This window comes from Dendropsophus ebraccatus, chromosome 15, assembly GCF_027789765.1.
Source record: "Dendropsophus ebraccatus isolate aDenEbr1 chromosome 15, aDenEbr1.pat, whole genome shotgun sequence".
In the NCBI taxonomy this organism is placed as follows: domain Eukaryota; kingdom Metazoa; phylum Chordata; class Amphibia; order Anura; family Hylidae; genus Dendropsophus; species Dendropsophus ebraccatus.
The window spans coordinates 34,885,628-34,907,437 of record NC_091468.1 but is presented as its reverse complement, the minus strand read 5'-3'; the positions used below and the strand labels follow the sequence as shown (position 1 = coordinate 34,907,437).

The 21,810-nt window shown below is 41.8% G+C and overlaps 1 protein-coding gene across 2 annotated transcripts; it reads right to left on the bottom strand.

The window, feature by feature from the left end:
- Window positions 1-1,928: 1,928 nt before the first annotated feature.
- On the bottom strand, window positions 1,929-21,255 carry SLC30A6 (solute carrier family 30 member 6). Of its 2 annotated transcripts, XM_069954902.1 has the most exons (14): window positions 21,153-21,255; window positions 18,831-18,917; window positions 16,870-16,954; window positions 16,175-16,217; window positions 15,468-15,533; window positions 13,344-13,424; window positions 12,367-12,402; window positions 12,066-12,160; window positions 11,348-11,396; window positions 9,305-9,424; window positions 8,918-9,020; window positions 5,317-5,364; window positions 3,756-3,824; window positions 1,929-2,673 (listed from the first exon to the last, which is right to left on the bottom strand). In XM_069954902.1, the coding sequence occupies exons 1-14, from the start codon at window positions 21,225-21,227 to the stop codon at window positions 2,164-2,166; spliced, it is 1,467 nt and encodes a 488-aa protein (XP_069811003.1). In that variant the 5' UTR covers window positions 21,228-21,255; the 3' UTR covers window positions 1,929-2,163. The 2 variants fall into 2 exon arrangements, with proteins under 2 accessions (XP_069811003.1, XP_069811005.1); XM_069954904.1 differs by lacking the exons at window positions 12,367-12,402; window positions 13,344-13,424; window positions 15,468-15,533; ... (2 more) ...; window positions 18,831-18,917; window positions 21,153-21,255 and adding an exon at window positions 12,249-12,323.
- Between the last annotated feature and the right edge of the window lie 555 nt (window positions 21,256-21,810).

Here is a 21,810-nt window from a genome sequence, read left to right as displayed (position 1 = left end):
TCATATTTTTACTTTTAATCGATTTAAGAAATTGGCTTCACTCCAGAGACAGCGCTGGTTTTTGCTTTTACTTCCATTTTTTTTTCCTCTTATTGCATTTTCTTTAGGGGCCCTCTTTGAGGAGCATCCCGTTCTGGAGGTATTACCAGCAATTGCAGTCTAGGATTCGTCAGCCGAACCACAGTTGAGTCGTGTAAGATCCATACCCTATTTAGGGTGATATGCCACTAGCCCAAGTGGCTAAAAGGTGAGCACGCTACCGCTCTCTTTTTCACTAATTCATTACCTCTGGTATCACACGAGGCGCCTGTGCCGTGTTTTTTGCTCTGTTTCTTTTTAGTTCTATTCATGTGCAACACTAAAAGCGAATGTGCCTGATGGTACATTTGCTTTAAACTGTTTCAGAGCTTGATGCCTGAGGTTCTGAAACCCAGTCCGTATCATTGTTAGATTTAATCTTTCAGGGCTATAAAAATAATAAAATACTGTATTAACATGTCTAAATAACTTACACGGAACAAATATATATCATAATGAAAGGGAATCTGTCTGCACCCACTATAGCCACATGTAGAATGAAAAAAAAAATACAAATTTAACAAATACATATTTCACAAATAGTCCTACACTACAATAAAGGTTATGTCCTTGACAGGCAAAGCAGCACAGAGTTAGGCTATGTTCACACGTCGTAAGAGACCGGCCGTTACGTGACCCGGCCGGGTCACTGAATGGCCAGTCTCTGAAAAGATCATCCCGGCCGGTACTGGTCTTTGGCCCCAGAGTTCTGATGCGGGCTCATCTGAGCACGCCTGCATCAGAACTCCTCACAGCACACTATGAAACAAGCGGCCGAAGCCGCTTGCTTCATAGTGTGCACTGACAGGTTTTTCTGTGGCCGCTATTCACTGAACATGTCAGTTCTTTGCAGCGCCACGAGGGATCTCGGCCGGAGCGTATACTATGTGTATACGCTTCAGTCAGGTTCCCAAAGAAGATAAGTCAGCGTGTCTTTCCGTACAAAGTATGGCCCTTGTTGCCGGTTGCAACAACAGCCGTACTTTTATGAAAAGATACGCTGTGGGAAAAAGTCTGTGCACCACCTTTCAGAGTCGCTCTGATTATATGGGCCAAAAGTAGGGATTTATAGTGTAGAGATTAGCGAATTTACAGTACAAAGGAAGTGAATCGCTTCTGTACCTCAGCAATCTGCTTCTCACAGTCGGCTGCCTTTGAAGTACGTGCTGCTCTGCCCCCGGTGCCTGGAAAAGCTGGATCCAGTCCTCTGAAAAAAGTTTCCCAGGACTGGATCCAGCTTCTCCAGGCACCCAGGGTGTAGTGGCACAGAGCGGGATGGCGGATATGCAGATTGCCGAGCTAACAAAGCGATTCACTTCGTTTGTACTGTACATTCGCTCATCTCTAGTGTAAAGCTATGTGGGTATATTTGCAGTATTGTTACATATGTAATCTGGTCCCCATAAGTCTTAGGGACAGTATGCCATCAGTATACAGGATTCCAGTGTTCCCAGCAGCTGCCAGCCTAATTGTGGCATAAAGGTAAGTAAACCACAATGTACCAGGTACAAGACCAAAATGTTCCCATTAATCTTTCAATGGTATGATAATGTCCAGCCCTGGTGGGTTTTCTCCTGGTACACTGGTTTCTTCCTACAACTGATAAATATTAAAAAGGTTGATGTTTCCTATACAGCACTGCAGAATATGCATTTGTTCACAGATAAGGTGTGTACAGTTTTAGAGTTGCAAAGTGATCTGTATCATTTCTCTACAGATAGGATCAAGAGTACTCTCCACCCTTGTATAATTTCTTCATTGATCCATAGGGAGTGTAGGCACACATGTAAAATATAATAGGACCATATTACAATGTTCTCCAAAGTCCATAGTGAATGTAGAAAACAGAATCATGGTCATTTAATTTATTAAAATACATTTGTCGCCTTATACCGCCAACATTTACAGGAGTTGAGAGGGAAGAAAAGAAAGTAAAATATTTAAAAAAAAGTGGAATGTATCAGAGACATTCATAAGCATAATAAAGTTCAGAACCACGATAGGTCCGAATGTCCCGATATCTTAAAGTTTTCAATAAACAAAAACTTTTGAAAATGGCAGCAAAAACACCACACAAAAATGAAGTCACTGTTTGAACTGTGTGAATTGTCCCGGAGTGTATGTTCCATATCTGTTTGCAACATTTGTAAAACCAGTCCTCAAACCCTGTGCACTGCCAACGTCAGGCACCCCAAGTCCTTGGCTGAACGTGGCACCATATGGTGCAGACCCATAATGAAGTCCTAGGCCATATGGCCTTGCTTGTGCACTTGAAAAATTGACAGGATTGATATTTTTGCCTGGCGTATTAAAGGCAAATTCAGGAGGTGGGCTGCTGGGTTTAGAGGGTGTTGAAGTCAAGGGACTTAGTTCATCAACTGGAGATTTCAGAGAGGGCATCTGAATTACGTGATGGTCTGAAATGTTCAGCATGTTGGGTGGCATGGGACCAGATGACAAGACAGGCCTCGTCCAATCATCCTTGAAGATCTGAACTGTCAGACTGGAGACTAATGTATTTAGTCGGTTTGTAACATGAGCCAGCACCAACTGCTCGTTGGCATCTCTCCTAATACGAACATGAACCGATCCGGCCTGAAAAGCAGAAAAATTCTGATAAAAATCTAGTTCACTTAATTGTTCATTTGTTTTTTTGCTGAACAGGTAATATATGCCCCCTATTCTCATAGACCCTCATGGTTCTGTCTATGTTAAAAAAGTAAAAGGCAAATCAGTTGTCCACATAGTTCTTAACCCCTACCCCATTTTATGTTTGTGGTAAAGTGGAAAGAAGGGCACGCTAAGTGTGGTCACTTACAAGACAGGCTTTAAAGGGAACCAATCAACACAACTGTGCTGATATGGTTTCCAGCAGCACAGTATAGATCTACTGTGCAGCTTGCAGAGCATAGTAGGTTTGCAAAGAGGAAAAAGATGTTTTATTACGCCGCACGAGGCTGGGAGAGGGGCGGCAACTAGTCATCTGGGCGACATTAGTGGCCTCTCTGTTTGTCAATCAGATGACTATATGCTGCCCCTCCCCCAGCCTCGCCAGCATAATAAAACATCTAGAGATGAGCAAACCTCGAGCATGCTCGAGTCCATCCGAGCCCGAACTTTCGGGTATTTGATTAGCAGTGGCTGCTGAAGTTGGATAAAGCCCTAAGGCTATGTGGAAAACATAGATATAGTCATTGGCTGTATCCATGTTTTCCAGACAACGTTAGAGCTTTATCCAAGTTTAGCAGCCCCGATAATCAAATGCCGATCGTTCGGGTTCGGATGGACTTAAACCCAAACCCGGTTTGCTCATCTCTAAAAACATCTTTTTCCCGCTACTATGATCCACGAGCTACACAGTAGATCTTTACTGTGCTGCTGGGAACCAAAGCAGCACAATCGTGCCAATTGGTACTCTTAATAGAAAGTTTACATCTCCTCTCTTGCACACAGAGCAAGTAGAAGCAGCGCCTCACCGTGCTGGTCCCAAAGGTCGCATAGGTCTGAGTAACTGAACTGACAATGAGCAAAACTTTTGACATGCACCTAAAACATGTAAATGTTCGACAAATATGTTTGAGCTTTACCCTGACAACACATGAGAAATTAGTTTGTCTAAAACAGGCAAGCCCCTTACAAAATGAGCTACTGATACTTAGCCACAGCATTATACATACCATGGTCCCAAATCCTAGAGTCCAAAAATGCTCATTGCGGACTTCAAGAACACCATCTAATGTAGACACCTATGTAATGGCAATACAAAAACAACATATTATTAAGTCTCCTCAATACATTAAACATTCACTATGTGAGAGGGAATTACCCTAAAAAAAAAAAAAAAAAAAAAAATTCAAAATTTTTTTTTTTATAAAAAAAAAAAATTTGATTAAGAAAGAAAAAAATAATTCATACCAAAATTGAATAAATACTGTTAATACAGTATTGCACAGCATTTTTTAGGAAAACAAATATTCCGTTTTTCATCTATCCTCACAATGCAGTGCACGCCTCCCCAGACTGGATCCCACAGGCGGCATCGGCTCTTTACAACACTGTTGAAGAAGTGACCAAGGCAATGATTGGCTGAGCTAACATTTCACTTTGTCAATAAGGGGACTAAGGGTCCTATTCCACGGGCCGAGGAGGGCCCGATCAACGATGTAAATGAGCGGCGATCTGAAAGATCGCCGCTCGTTTACTGGGCCTATTACACGGCCCGATGATCGTTGAGCGAGGGCTGCAAGGACATAGTTACCGATGTCCTTGCAGCATCATACATTACCTGTCCAGGCTTCATCTTCGCGCTGTCTACATCCCCGGGTCCCGCGCGCTCTATCTTCAGAATGGCCGGTCAGCTGACAGGCCACACTCAGCCAGAGGCCGCGGGGGTCCCGGGCTGTGATTGGCGGAGCGCTCCGTCAGCTGACCAGCCATTCTGAAGATAGAGCGTGCGGACCCGGGGATGAAGACAGCGCGGAGAAGAAGCCTGGACAGGTAATGTATGCTGCTGCTTGTTAAATCGTTGGTCGCCCGCCGCGCACCACTATTCAACCGTAGCGATGCGCGGTGGGGGAACAATGATTTTAGGTCTGGCCCTAAATGAACGATCAGCCGATGACCCGATCGGCTGATCGCTCTCTCTATTCTACCAATCGATAATTGGCCGAAATGGGCCAAATGGGGCCGATCCGGCAGATTATCGTTACTGTGGAATAGGGCCCTAAGAGGTGGAAATCAAGCAGTTAAATGCAGGTAAGAACCCTCACTGGCGATAATTGGTCATGTAAAAGGGCCAGTGATCAGTTGATGAACAAGAAGTTTCTCATTCGTCAGCTGATCACATCTTTTGGCAGGTTTTAAAATCATCGGTAGTTGCCTGGACATGTTTCTGTGTAAATGGTAATGTACAGCCGACTATCATAAAGTTAATACGCTGCACGAATGATCAAGCCTTGTAAAAGAACAGCAAACAGCACTGACTGGTGCTTGCTTGTGGTGCAAAATCCGCCCAAATAAAAGTATACAAAAAGGGCCTTCAGCCAGTCTGACCACTTATAATGAAACTGTGTATCGCAACAACCCCTTTAAAGAAAAAGACTTCCAGAGCGCAGGTTTATTTTGGGAAAAATCTAATATCAAAGATCATTACCTTCGTATTTATACATTTCATTAAAAAAAAGGTTTTGCCTAAAATAAATATTCAATCGATGATGTTTTGTATCCTGATTTGCTTACCTCTCGAAGCAGTTTATCCAGCTGACCAATGACATGTGGTGGTGTAGTCTTAGAGGAAATAAAACAATAGGCCATTTGTTATAATGCATGAACAATCTGCCCAGCACGTCCTATTGACTAATGGATTAGGAGACAGACAGTGATGCGGAGACGTTATCATCTGATCTCCAATCATTAGAAGCCGCAACATACAGAAGTGTGAGCGTTATACATATCAGAGACACATCTGTTTATAGAAAATACGAGGATCTGTTTGTGCATGTGTTGTATCTGGCTGCATTTCATGTGATAAGTATTTGTCAGGCCTATCATTACTGCTGGTGCTACAACACCCACAAGTGATAGGATAAAAAAACATTCTTGTTAAAAGCAGATGCATGTACATGTGATTACAAGAACTTGTTGCAACAGACAGTTGTGCTCTGGAAGTGTTCACACCTTGATTTTAGGAGATAATATTCCACTGTAAGCAGAAAGCTGTACTCGTGAGGGATGTTACTAACTGGTGGAATATATAGTGTTTGTTTTAATGCTGTCTTAACATTGAAACGTGAAGTAGCAAACATGTCATACAGGCGTATTAACTGGTGAGACAGTGAAGATGAAGTGAAGCCACAGGGTAATAAACAGACTGTAGTTACTTCCATCAGTCCCTGTCCCCACTGCAACTCAATATCACATTTCCCCACCTAACCTTTTAAGTAATTTATTGTAAGCACAGGAGAAAACCCAAGTAAGCACGGGCAGGATTGTCAGATCCTATGCTGTTGCCTGCCTAGTCAGCCTAAACGGGTACCCCGGCGAAAATATGTTTCCTTCAAATCAACTGGTTTCACAAATTTATATAGATTTGTATTTACTTCTATTTAAAAATCACAATCTTTCCCTTACTTCCTGTCCTGCACGAAGTTGTACATCCTTTTCAGTCTGAGGCAGTGCTCTTTGCTGCCACCTCTGTCTGTGTCAGGAACTGTCCAGAGCAAGAGGTCTTCTATGGGGATTGCTACAGCTCTGGACAGTTTCTGACACGGACAGGGGTGAAAGCAGAGAGCACTGTGTCAGACTGGAAAGAATACACCACTTCCTGCAGGACATACAGCAGCTGATAAGTCCTGGAAGACTGGAGACGTAAATTATAAATCTATAAAACTTTCTGAAACCAGTTGATTTGAAAGAAAAAGCTTTTCGATGGATAACCCCTCCTGGACTGGGGTTCCAGGAGCATGATATTGTTGTAATATAGATTGTCTCATGGTGGGCAGAGTGTGAAAAACTTGCTAGTCTCGAAAACTATCAAAGATAGCATCATCCTTACTTATTAAGACAGTTGTGCCACCTAGGATATTTTTTAGTGGTGTTAGAGGGAATAAAACAGATGGGATGTCTTAAATCTGAAATGTGCAACGTATTAATTGAACCTATCCTAGAGACATGACAAAACATTTGATTGGTTAGGGTCTGGTTGTCCTTACCGAATGCTGGCTTGGACAGTGCTTTACTCCTTGGCTCATTGCAGGAGACTAGACTGTCTCCATTGCAAGTCTATGGGTTCAGAATGAAACACTTTCCACTGTCCTTTAATTCTTTTTTTTTTCTTGCAGAAATCAATAGTACAGGCGATTTTAGGAAACTTTGTAATTGGGTTTATTAGGCGAAGTCAGCACTGACCTCTGTGACCTTTGAATACCGGCTTTCAAACAGCTCCCACTGTGCAATCCTTTGTTCTCTGCTCTGTGCTGGTGACTAATCTCCCTCCTCTCCCCTCCATAGAACAGACAGAACCCGACTGATGTAAAAGAGTTAAGATTTCCTGATAATGAGCAGCGATTGAGAGGAGGGGGGACCTGGGAAAAGTCTTTTGGAATGTAGATAATGGCATATTTGCCTAAAAAACCTAATTACAAAATTTCTTAAAATCGCCTGGACTATTGATTTCTGCAAAAAAAATAATTAAAAAAAAACGACAGTGACACTTTAAGTGAAAGAAAAAAATTCCTTCTCTTAGAGAAATTTGGGATAGGACAAAGAATCTGTCTACACAAAATGAGATTGCTTGATAAGAGATCTTTTCCTGCAGGCAGAATACATCTGGTGCTGTACGTGACAGATTATGAGTAGTGGAGGGTGGTGCTGGTAACACAGACATATACCCTCCCCCTACTGAAAAAAATGCAGCTGAACCAAGGAAACTGGAACCCAAGAATGTGCTTCCTATCAAACCAGTATATCTACATAGATACATTCATTAATCAAACCAATGAATTAACCCATTTTGTTTTCAATACAACACTATACTGGGTTGTTTTTTTCCCCAATTTTCCAATTCAATCTATAATAAGCTCGTCTATAATATAGATCCCCAACTCATATTCTCTATTATGGAGGTGACAGAACAGAGTCCCTATCCGTTACTCAGAGTGAAGACTGCTGCAAAAGAGACTCTCCCTCTGAGACCGGCTTACTCACTGCTTTCCCTGCATATAACAGTTAACTCGCCATGGGTTTGTACAAACAAAATTCATATGAACAGATTTTCCAGTTTCATGAAACAAACAAACTCCTTCATTTTAAGCCAAATTTTTTTTTCCGTTTTCTGCTATTCGGACATTTGGTACTTTTCTTTCTTTTTCATATAAGACGTTTCCCAAGCAGAATGAATAACTTATTTTAACAGGTCAGACATTTCCGTACACAACAATACCAATTACGTAATTTAAAATGAAATTGACAATTTAATTTTTTTTCGATTCCATTTTTATTCTATAACCCGACTGCATAATACGACAGCTGACCAGAGACATGACAGAACCAGCACCTGTGATGTAACCTCTCTGGCATGACTGGCATTGGAACTGGAACCCTGGTTCCAGTGACTGCAAGTGTTAGCTGATAATATATGAGGGATGTTGCCAAGGGGTTAATGTATTATGTCACACATTGAGAAACAAAAAATATATATTTATGGAGTGCAATGGGAATTTTCTTTTTGTTATATCTTTAATCTTACTCATCTGTAATGAAGAGACAGCACCCATTATGTATGGACACATAATCCCAAAAGCGACATCTTGGCGTACATGCAAGTCAGATGTCAGGAAGGAGATTAAGAGGATAGCTCATCAAGACAACCATAGGCTTTACAGTAGGACTAGCTCCAAGTATAAAGCTCTATCTTAGCTCAAGGTAGAGATAATGTATTTTAAACGGGCACTGTCACGACAAATAACTTTTGACATGTCAGACACATCAAAAGTTATTGATCACAGCGGGTTTCACTGCCAAAACCGGTTTTGATCAGAAAATATGGCTGTGGAGAAACCACAGCAGTGCCATCTGAACCTCTGCCTGCCGCTGACTCCATCAATATTTTCTCATAAACTTTCACTGAAAAAATTGACGGAATGCAGGGCCTGCTGGGAAGTGGATGGCGCTGCTGTGATCACTTCACGGCTAGATCTTTTGATTAGAGTATGGGTCAGCAGTGAGACCCACTGTGATGAATAACTTTTGATATGTCTGATGTCAAAAGTTATTTGTAGTGACAAGTACGCTTTAAATAAAAAAAATAATAAAGTGTGGCAACGTGATAACAGATACTTACTTGGAGTAAAACTTTGCCACTGTAAACACTCATCGGATACATGGTACCAAACGTCATAAGAGCAATGGCAACAGCCGATGCAGTGTCTACTGCAAAATAGTTGCTGCAAAACAAGATAAGAATTAACACTATGTGACGATACCCAGTTTCTTACAACCATTATTCGCTATACACATAAACTAAATGGGTTCCCCTACCAAAACATCCAACAAATTGTCCCATTATAAACCATGTCTGCACATGAAAAAAAAAAAAAAAAAAAAAAAATCAAAGAAGGTCATACAATCGGTAACTGGATACAGAACAGCACAATGCCATTCCATTTGGCACCTGCACTAAAATGTAGTACGTGATGAAACTGTAACTGTAATTTTTTTAGATACTTACTTAATTTCAATCAACATATAAGTAATGCAAAGTGCTAGTGCTCCAGCAATGTCTATTAGAATAAAAGGGTTCATCCGAGGTAAGAACACGCTGCTCAGCCCTGGGATAATTCCACATAAACTGCAAGAACACAATAAAATAGAGAATTAAACTGTTTGCTCTGTGCGATAACATGGAGAAAACAAAAGGGGTAAATACAGATTTAACAGTTTGTTAATAGATCACAGATTTACAGTGTTTTGCTTGCCAAGGACAAGCAATGTAATAGCATTGTTGGCCATTTTAACTTTGCCTTGCCATCTATGGTGTAAATGGTAAAATGTATTTAAATATAGTGTTCTGCATTAACTTTGTCACACACACTTAAATAACATGAATCCCCCTAATTCTCCTTAAGAACTATGCCCCGTATACCAGTATACTGACGTAACACAGATACTCAACAGGCTCATGTCTCAAGAGCACTTTTTGGCAGCAGCTTATGACTAAGAATCCTGCTAAAAATCTACAGTTTGTGATTTTCTAGTGTTGGTTATAGACTATCTATGGATTGCTATCAGTTTATCCAGCAAAACATTCATTGTTGCTGATTGATACAGGATTGCTACCTTGGGGAGCAATAACTGCCACAACTACGTGACTGCATCTGAACTACTGTAACCAGCAAACTCTATGGCACATAGCTGCCTTTTATATCTATAGCTACTCTGCCTATTGCTGTTCGGATATCACCCATTACAGACTTAACCCGCAGTGCTGGTATCCAAATACTCATTTATTAATTTTCCCGCCATGGCCCAGCGGCACTTTTACTAGTATCTTTGTCCTTTTATTGTACTTTATTGTTTCCATGATCATTATATGTGATTTTATATATTCTAATTAAATCAGCATTTTATATTGTTATTTTATTATGTTTCAATACTATATCACATAGGGCTGCTGTGACTTAGAAGACTATATAATTTTTGTTTACACTTCTTGGTACTCATATGCCACTATAGGTAGGGGCAGACTATATTTTAACCTCAGTCATTTGCACTTAGACCTGTGAGCTACACCACTTCCCCCTTTCGTAAATGGTATAATGTATTTAAATAAAGTGTTCTGCATTAACGTTGTCACACACACTTAAATAACATGAATCCTCCTAATTCTCCTTAAGAACTATGCCCCGGCAGGCAGAAAAACAAGACAATTAATACTTATCTTCCTTTCTCCCCCGCCGCTGCGGTCAGAGATTCGGATCATTCTAAGCAGCACCTCCAGGGTCCAGGTAGACATGTGCAGTTGCTCGTTCAGCCAATCAGAAGCTGAGGTAGGACACCTCTGTGGCTGCTGATTGGCTGAGAGGACAACAGTATGTGATAACCCCGGTCCGGGAAGGGCTGCATAGCAGGATTTGGATCTCTGACAGCGACAGGCAGAGAGAAAAGAAGGTAAATATATATTATTCTATTTTCCACCTGCCTAGGCAAAGTCCTTTAAAGGGAAACTATCACCAGGTTAAAAGTATCTAACCTGCTAATATCTCTCTGTAGTGCACAGGGCACTGAGGATGAGGGCAAGTCTTTTACCTTCATTCTTAGCATAGTTTTTGTGCTATCAGCAGTTTATCTTCGATGCAAAAATGTTTTGGTGCACTGGGGGCAGGACTACCACCCCCAGGCCACCTGCCCCTCCTAATTAATATCAGCAGAGTGAGCTGATGGGGGGGGGGGGACTGGTGCACTAAAATGCCTAATTAGCAAAGAATATAAACTGCTAATAGCATGAAAACTATGCCAAGGATGAAGGTAAGAAACTTGTCTTCATCGTCAGTGCCCCATGCACTATAGGGAGATATCAGCAGGTTAGATGCATCTTAGAGGTTTCCCTTAAAAAAAAAAAAAAAAAATATATATATATATATATATATATATATATATATATAATTTGCCAAAATACCCCTTTAAGGGCCTCAAGGGAGTTTTGCAGACATTACGACTGAAAACATGTACTACTGGTCAGTATGGCAGGAATGCAGACTTATAAGCTCTGTACCTTCTGCTCAGATCCGCTACATGTTCTTGTAACCAGCTTGTACTGGCAGCTGCAAGATAAAAAAAAAGCAAAATATGCAATACATACAATATTATAGGACATTCACATCATGTTCTGGTTGTCTACGGCTGGCATACCATCAAAAAGGTATTTTGACATAAGCATGGCCACATGCTTCAAAAGACCAAACCTAGCTTACTTGTTACCACATCTGGTCTGCCTTTCGTGGGTTTAAGCTCAATTTGCACAACACAAAAGTGTAGTCAAGCATGCATGTTCTGCAAATAAAATGGGCACACTGTGGTGTATGTCAGAAAAACTTTTCATGGTATTTGGACATATATCCATGGTCTACAAATAAAATGTGATATGTGCCCTCTAAAAGCAATAGGGCACTGATCATTTAGTTTTTTGTACTGTAAGCCTGGGGGAGTGGCTGCCCCCTCTGTTGGTGCACTCCTTACCGCATCTGCCGCTTATAAGAAGGGTACAATGAAGGTTAAGGAAACATGGATCTTGCACAGTTGTAGGCTTAAAAGCCCAAAAGAAGTGAGCGTAGTGCTAAGGGTCCGTTCAATAAGGGGCCACCTCCTCATCTTATATATGATCAAATATATGCGCTAAGAGTTGAGTTTACATTTATTGTAACATTTTTTTTCCCCTCATGTTACTTGCCAGTCAAAAGCTTTTCTAAATGACAAAAACACTTTAAACTTACCATCAGAAACATAGGCAAATGGTTTATTCCTAACAGAAAGCATAGTGAACAAGTTGAAAAACAGGGCAACAAAGGTTCCCACAAGAAGACGACCCCTGGGTGAAAAAAAAAGAGAAAAAAATAGGTACATGCAATTCTATTTAACGATACCAAATATGAACAAATATTTCAGAGTACACTCACGCGTACAGGATCCGCTGCAGATATCAATGTAACTAAATGAATGAACACAGCATCAAATCTGCTGTAAATCCTGTACATGTAAATGACCCTAAAACAAACAAACAAAAAAGTTACTTACGTGTGAATCTCTGGTTGCTCCAAAAATCTTTCAGCGCTAAAGATAAAAAAATGTAAGTACTCGGAATGATTATCATCACATCTGTTGGATCAGGTCCAAAAATTTTTGCCTTTAAAGTGAGTATACCACAGAAACACATTGGAGTTCAGCTGTCCGTACACGAGACAGATCTCAGCCTATAGCAGTTTACTTCTCTTACTCCCCCATAAAGACACAGGGGAGGCTGCTTCGAGACACATCTAGTGTTACTCATCTTCAGTGGAAAGAAATGGACAGAACGGTTTTGTCATCTACTGACCCAGTGAACGTGTACTGAAGCGCACAGAATATGTACTGCTTAGGGTTTTCATCATCATACTGATTGTATGAGTGTATGCGTTCCATTATTCTTTCAGTATGTAGAAAATATATTCTTTTATGTTGTCAGTCACAAATATCCACATACTTATTTTAATTAATTTTAGTCAGTTTCAATGTTTGGGCTGCTTCCCATTCCTCTATGCAAAGTTAACAAGACTCAAAAGTACACCAGACCATGCTTATGAGTGCAGTTAAAATTAGCATATCGCAATGGAAAGTGGCCCGAATGTAGTCAATAGGTGACTCTGTTTTGGCCATTGAAATGAATGGTATTCACTACAGTAAGCTACACAATACATCGGCAGTCTGTTCTCCATGAGATACCAGCCAGTGCCAGACAGCATAATTGCCTTAGGAGTTCACACTGCATTTTGTCACATTTCACCATTTCTGCTTTAATACAACTCGTTTTGCTGCATGCATAAAAAAGCATGGTTGATGCTATCCTACTGTATACAGCAAATAAAGTTTGCAATGTGTTTTGTCTTTTTTATCTAAGCCAATGGGCAAGTGATCATGCTGAATTAGTGAGCGACAACACACAAGCCAGAAATACCATGTGCTGGGAGAGTGAGCTCATAGCTAGCCATCTACATAAGGGCATCTGGGTCACGTACCTTTCTTTAAGTATGAATAGCGCTCCCAACTGTGCCAGAACTGTGGATGCGAAAACTGCCAACACCTCAAACCTTTCAAAGCTGGAAGAAAAAAAATAAATCAGAAAACATTTTACTTTGTTTAGGTTATAAAACAAAAAGGTTCTACAAGTTAAGGATGGTTAAGGTCTACTCAAGAGATCATCAAGGTTTTAATGACAGACGGACTATCAGTAAACTACTCTATTATGTCAATTTTACAACCCACTAAGGGTCTATTCCATGGGCCGAGGAGGGCCCGATCAACGATGTAAACGAGTGGCAATCTGCTAGATCGCTGCTCATTAACTGGGCCTATTCCACGGCCCGATGATCGTTGAGCAAGGGCTGCAGGGACATCGTTACCGATGTCCTTGCAGTCCTTGCAGCATCATAAGGCCCTATTACACAGGTCGTTTTAGAGTAGAGCTCGTTCCCCACTCACTGCCGCCGCTATTCAGCGCGACTGCAGCAAGCGGGTGAGTGCGTGAGGGGCAGCGGGGAGCTGCGGGGGGGCTGCCCGGGTGATCGCTGATCGTCCGGGCAGCCCATCGGATACAGCAGCGTCTGCTGCCGACGTTCCTATTCAACAGAGCGACGGCAGCAGATCGCTGCTGTATCAGTCGCTTGTTTTTCAACATGTTGAAAAACAAGCGACTGCAGCGATCAGCCGACATGAACGATGTCGGCTGATCGTTGCACTCTATTCCACAGGACGATTATCGTCCGTAGCGGCCGATATCGGGGCCTATACATTACCTGGCTGCAGGGCTTGTCCTCCGCTCCATCTCCTCCCCGGGTCCCCCGCGCTCTATCTTCTGAATGGCCGGTCAGCTGACAGGCCACACTCAGCCAATCACGGGCCGTGGCGGTCCCGGCCTGTGATTGGCTGAGTGTGGCCTGTCAGCTGACCGGCCATTCAGAAGATAGAGCGCGCGGGACCCGGGGATAAAGACAGCACGGAGAAGAAGCCCTGCAGCCAGGTAATGTATGATGATGCTACTGCTTCTTCTCAAATCGTCGGTCGCCCGCCGTGCACCGCTATTCAACCGTAGCGATGCGCGGTGGGGGAACGATGATTTTAGGTCTGGCCCTAAATGAACAATCAGCCGATGACATGATCATTGGCTGATCGTTCTCTCTATTTCACCGAACGATAATCGGCCGAATCGGGCCAAATGGGGCTGATCCGGCCGATTATCGTTACTGTGGAATAGGGCCCTTAGTGAGAACTAACAACCGCTGTCACCCTGACTACAACATTGCTGATCTTTGCTGATCTTTACTGTGCACTCTGGGGGCAGTGAAAGGCTGTTCAGATGTCAGTCTATACACTGCTCCTGTACACCTAGATAATTTATCCCTACACAGTGAAGTCCCATTATTATCACTGCTGCCTACTTTTGATGTTAACAGGGCGTAGCTGGTGAAGAAAGCCAAGTGTCCTCAGAAGAATTAGTAGCTATATAACTCAGGTATGGAGATTATATGAGCTGGCACTACTGAGACATTCAAACATGTATAGCTTACTGGACTATGTGTAAAGTCACACTTGAAATGCTGCAGCCCAGGGGATGCTGTTGGTAATACTGGAAATTATGTGGTGCTCAGCAAACCAGTGTAAACTGTACCATAGGTTAATAGCACAAGATAGATAGATAGAGATATATTATATATATATATATATATATATATATATATATATATATATATATATATATTATATATATATATAAAATAATTATAAAATTATTATATGTATTTTTTTTATTTTAACTATCTGCATCTAAATCTAAATTTGGGGTACATCTGCTGATGAGTATAGCAGACCCTTGTGAAAGTAGTCTAAAATGAAGTAATGCTATATAAGTTACAGATCAATGGGGGCGCATCTAAAGGAATCGCAGTGATTCACAGCTTCCATACTGTCACTGATCAAAAGGCACAACTTAGTTACAGTATATGCCAGAAAATTCCATGAAAATAACCCTTTAAAAAGTAAACGCCTTCTGTTTATGAGGATTAGTTTTGAGGTGAACAGTACAGGGTGTGTGTTTGTGTACATTAAAAAAATAAAAGATAAATTATAATATATTAAGCACTTACCCAAAAGAGTATGTTGGACTTTGTTTTTTCATCATTACCCAATAGCTTATCAAACATGTTATTAAACTGCAAAGACAAAGACATAATAATATTGCTTTAGTGTTAAGGTTTAGTGATTAGCATACAAGGAAGTATCCTACAGATACCGATATGGCCACCCTGAAATTTTATAACACGCACAAAGCACAGCAAAGATTATTGCACAGTTTAAGCCAACTAATAGTTGGTCTAACCTGAGTCTAAGAATGCAATGTACTTATCAAACATGGTAGACTGTGATAAATATGACACATTCTTAGTCTGGCTTTACAATGTCTAAAATATATACAGCTTTAGTTAGTCTGGGCCAATGTTGGAAGCTAGTTTGAATCTAACCAGTTGTCTGCACAAGTTATGCTGGCTTTACAATGCTGATTTGTTGGTTCTGTTCCTGTGTATATTTGTGTGTGAGGATATCACTTTATGAGGCGATTTTCCTTTTTTACTTCTTTCCTCACATATTTGCACTTAATGCTGCTAAGTACAGTGACTAAAATAAGTGATTATAAGATGTGTACAGTGATGGGAAAGGAGAAGAAGAATGGAGACCACCAGTTAGTATATTCCCATATTCCCAAGATATTCCCATACCCCAGATGCCAGACTTTTGTTGTACAATTTGAAATTAGGTCCAATATTAGTAAAGTTACAATTCCAGAAACACTTACCTGAAGAAGTCAAAGATTGTAAGGTAGGTATAAGCAGTTAAAGCTGAAAAGGAAATACATCGAATTACAATGGGTAAACTTAGTACTGAAGTTCACCTCCCACACACATTGCCTGACTCTTTAGATTTGTTTTAACTAACACTTTTTCTGAACTGCTGAAATGTTTTAGAGTAAATCTTAGTTGTCCGATGCAAGGAAGCTCATCTGGATTTAAAGGGAAACTATTCGCAGGTTAGAAGAATCTAACCTGCAGATATCTCCCTACAGCACATGGGAAGCAAAGGAAGAAGGTAAGTTTTTATGCCTTCATCCTCAAAAGGCTATAAGCAGTTTAATCCTAATGCTAACTAGGCTTTTTAATGCAGCCTTCCCCCAGTGCACCGACCCATCCTCGACCAGCTGGCCCACACTGCTGGTATTCATTAGATGGGGTGGATCGGTGAACTGGGGGCAGTAGCACCATCCCCAAAGCATCAAAATACCTAATTTGCATAAAGATTAAACTGCTCATAACCTGCTGACAGTTTCCTCTTAATGCTGCCTGTTGTTCGTGCAGCATAAATCTAGACTCCTTTTAAACTGTTTTAGACTGTTGGTAAACTTACCAGAGTGACCTGTGGGATGTAATAATTTGGTTCTTGGGTAGTATGTTGTGCTTGAAGAATATAAATAATAGTTTCCATGGAATCACTTACCCATACTGTTTGTAGAGCTGCACCATGTCAGCAAAAATCCTGTGCAAACTACATTTACTGCACCAAACAGCAAGATCTTCCATGACTGAAAACACAAAAATCGGTAAATCTTTATATACAACTTCATCTGGAAAAAATGTCAAAAATAGTTAATGTACTATGTTTATAATTTTTTATATATATATATATATATATATATATATATATATATATATATATATATATTATTGCGAAGTGTCGCAAACTACTCACGTAACTTTTATAGTTTTCTATCTATTAATATTTTCGGTGTTAGAGCATCATTTTAGCGATAAATGAGAAATAATGACAAAATAGTGCTGTCAACCACAAGGACATAACTCTACCTCCATGAAAGACTGGCTAACTCATGTGACATGTCACCCCTACAGCAGGTCATCACATGGTGGCAAAAGAGATGCAGGGAAGGCCGTCATAATTTTCTTTTTTATGGTTTAGCGTGTACACTGCTGTGCTGCCATCTAGTGGTCAATTTGACATCTGCATATTCACAGTTCCTGTATGAAGTGATTTTTACCTCAGGATTTTTTTATTGCTTTTAGTGCCTATTCTCTGCATAAGGGAAAGATTTTTACATTTATAACTAATCATAATCGTCATGATCCCTGTAAAGCAATAATGCCATCAACTGGAAAAGGAGGTGAGGAAATATGCTGGCGTAGGTTAGCAACAATGGTATGCACGATGCTGCTGAGTGACAAAAGTTATTGTGCAGCCACTGCCGTAATTACAGCCCTAATTCACAATGATACAGGTCTAATAAAAAACCCTGTCAACCAAGGCATTCACGGCCTGTATGCGTCATCCTGCAGAGATCCCCGTGACCTGCATACACAAACATCAATGCATGCTCAACCTTGAACAGGTGGGACAATTCTTAGGATATATTTTTTAAACTTTACAGAAAATACTTGATTTAAATCTCAATTCTTTTCTTTCTTTTTGCTTGCAGGCAACCTAAGATACTATTTTCATGGTGTGTGAACTTGTAGTACCCGCCTTGTAGGCAAAATCTCCATGTAGTAAGCACCCCTGTAGTTCACCTTCTCTGTTGTCAATCCCCCTATAGGTAATCCCCCTGTATATAATTCCCAGGTAGTTAATTATCCCTGTGCCAAGACCCTTTTCCTGTGTAGGTATCCTCTGTAAACAAGCCCCCCAAAAGGCAGGAAGCCAATGAGTGCCCCCCCCCCATTAACTCTTTCTGCAGCACAAAAAAAGGTTAACAGCAGAAAACTATATGCTTCACCAAATCATCAGTGCAGGAGGATAGAGCATTTAGTTTTCTGCTGACGACCCCGACCTCAATTCTGAGGCTGCCGGCAAGTAGTAAAAATGTGCACAACTCTGGTGTGCAGGTCAACAGAGCAGGAGCCAAAGCAGCGCATATAGTTTTCTGCTGTTAACCCTTTATGTGATGCAGCAAATGATGCAGAGCCCAATTACTCTGTGTCACTTACACACCGCAGCAGAGAGAGGGTTAAAGAGCAGGATTATGGGATCTTCCACACAGTCCCATCTCGCACATTTTGTTTCCAGAAAACAGGGGGCAAAAATGTAATAAACGATTTTTGCAAAAAATGAATTGGTCAGCGAATTAATGAAATTCCAGCCTTAGTTACATGACAAATTCCCCATTGGAGGCAGGAGGTCCCATAACCAGGGTGAACCACTACAAAGCTGCAACCAAAATTAACTTTTATGAATCAGCAGTCCCAGTCACATTCAGGAGCATGGATTTTGCACCTCAATGCAGGTCGAGTCACCTGATATACTGCTGTGTAATCCTGGCCTAACACTATAAAAAAAAAAAAAAAAAAAAAAAGGATGGGAGGTAAGTGCGATCAATAAAAGTGATTATAAAGGTCATACCACACATAGGTTCTTCTAATCTGATTTCTAAAGTCCTGGCAACTACTTACCCTCCGGTCAGAGGTCACAAGTCGAAACTCTTGTGTAAATTTCCCCAAAAGTGAACGCTGTGTCTTCCGGAAAAGATGTATGGTCCCCTTTATGAAAGAAAAGTAAATAGGGTAAAACAAACAACAAAAGCGATAGATGAAGAAGCAAATTAACAGACATAGCAGACAAGGTGTAGGTAACTCTTCAGGCTATCATTAGCATTTATAACCACTATTCCGTACAAAGGCCAAACATCTGGAAGCCTCCTATAAGCTCTTGCCATTTAACACAGCCCATATCTCTAGGCTACAACATATCAAAGTTATTCCTGCAAAACTGCACTACCTGCAAGCGTTTATCATCAAGCACCAACTTGTTCAAAAAATTATAATCTCTCTATATAATAAATAAGAAGTTTCATAAAAGCGAGGAGACAAGCCCATTATGTACGTGCACCTATAGGCTGGATCCATTCATAGGCTGGTTAGTTCAGGACACCAAATCTGCTACACATCCTGTACGAGTGAATGGATCCTAAGGCCTTATTACCAAGTTCTGTGTATCACGGATGACAAGGATTGGCTGCATCTCCAATATGATGCTAGGAGTAACAAAACTGTATGAATAAGTTGTGTCATTCCACGTCCGTGAAACACAGAACGTGGGAATAAGACCTACGGGTATGTTGTGATCAGCGAGTTTCTCTGCATAAAATCTTCATCCAATACTGTGATCTGATGAGGCTTGTAGCCATATGGATGCAAAAACACGTCTGTGTTACACACATCTGGAGCCAGCCTTGGGATGCATATTCTGCTGCATTTTAGGTACCATACACACACTAATGTTACAATATCAAATAAAATTTACCATTAGGAGTAGTGAATTTTTTTTCACTACCTTGTCGGCACTGGCCTGGAGACCCCAATGGCGTGGTTCTTTTCTCAAAACACTCCCTGATTCCTATGCTCGGCGACGGCTTCTTCAAGTGCAGCGGGCCGCTCTAATGCGCTGGAGGAGGGCACAGCACCCCCTGTGTAATGATATCTTCTCCCTTCAGTGATGTGACCAGGCTTAAAAGGGTTATCCAGCGCTTCAAAAACATGGCTACTTTTCCCCTACTGTTGTCTCCAGTACAGGTGCGGTTTGCAATTAAGCTCCATTTACTTCAATGGAACAGAGTTTCAAAACCCCACCCAAACCCAGACAACAGTAGGGGGAAAGTGGCCATATTTTTGTAGCGCTGGATAACCCCTTTAAAGGGAATGTACCATCAGGCCTGGGCTGAAGCCCTGGAGGCGGGCTGACCCACCCGAAGTCGGAGGAAACCCCTGCCCATCTATGATATGGCTCCATTGATTCTAATGGAGCCATATCATAGAGGGGCGGAGTTTCCTCCCACTGGGGGTGGGTCAGCCCACCTCCAGGGCTTCAGCCCAGGCCTGATGGTACATTCCCTTTAATTCTAATAGAGGCAAGTCACCAAGGGAAGGGCATATCATTACACTGGGGGTATCAGGCGCGCCTTCACTGCATTGAGCAGTCACCAATCACAGGAACTGGGCGGCATTTAAAAAAAAAAAACAACGATTTCATTACCCCTACTCACTACTGGTACATTCGCTTTAAGGCCCTATTCACATGTTCAATATATGGACGGTATGCAACTAAATGGTTTATCGCAACTCCTGACATCACGTACGATTATGATGCCAGGAGCTCTGAAACAGTTTAAACCTTCGCTGTAATATACTGACGGAGCCGCACGGTACTGTACCACAAAGAAGTGTTTTGGAACTTCCGGGATCATAATGACAACGTAACCCACCATCCATATATACAGACTGTGGCCAAGGGTCCCTACATATAGATGTATTATGGACGACGTTTTCTCCTAAGCCCAATAGTATTGTATGGGTTCAGGGACCATGCTGCATTAAAGGGGCATCCTAACCCACACACACACACACACACACACACATACACTCCATGACAGGACTAGTGATGAGCAAAGATCAGAAAAATGAGATGTCACTGAGATGTTTGCTCCTATTTGCCCTCACAGCCCCCAATAAGTGTCATATATCCGGAACCCCATAACAACAGCAGGGTCACACAAGGTCAGCTGGGCTCTGATGCCCCTTTAAGGCCATAGACCCCCAAGCACAAGTCAGGGGGAAGCTGTTCCATGTGACACCTGAACTGCAACTTAAGATCCTATGTATGAAGGAAACAGGCAGGCGGGGCGGGGCGGTCTCTGCTCTGTCCCGTCGCGCCATTGCCATAGTCACCGGCATCCTGACAGACACCTCTCCCTACACCAGGACACACAACACACTCACCATGATTAGGAACCCGGGGCCGGAAGAGCCACTGACCAGGGGCGGACCACGTTGGCATGGAGACCGGCTTCTCATTCATTGGTTGGCTGGAAGGAGAGCGTCATATTAGCGTCTGATCACGTGCCGATATTATCTACGTGGCCGGAAGCCATCTTTACTTTGGGAACCTTCCGAGATTGTTCGCTTTGTGCATGAATGAGAGTCTCCACTAGAGGGCAGTAAGCAACCGGCAATAGACTAGGGATCTATAGCAAGTTCTGGACGTCGCCTATATCAGTGTAAACCTGTGACTCTCCAGGTGACTCACTTCTGGCTACAACTTCCGGCTGACGGGGCATGATGGGATTTGTAGTTTCGCAACAATTGGACTCTCACAATTTGTGGAATACTGATCTCGATATTTAAGTGTAACAGTTATTCTTACACATTAGGAGGGATTTATCATTCATTTTAATAACTGCATTTCTGTGTGCCTTCTTTAAAGGGAACCTGTCACCCCCTGTGCCGGGGTGACAGGCTCCCGACCCCGTTAGAGCCCCATATACTTACCTAATCCCGCCGGGTCCCGCTTCTGGAGGTGGTCGGGTGACGGAGATCTCAGCCGCTGCAGCCCGGCGCGCGCGCTGAGAGATGAGTCCAACACCCATCGAGAATGACG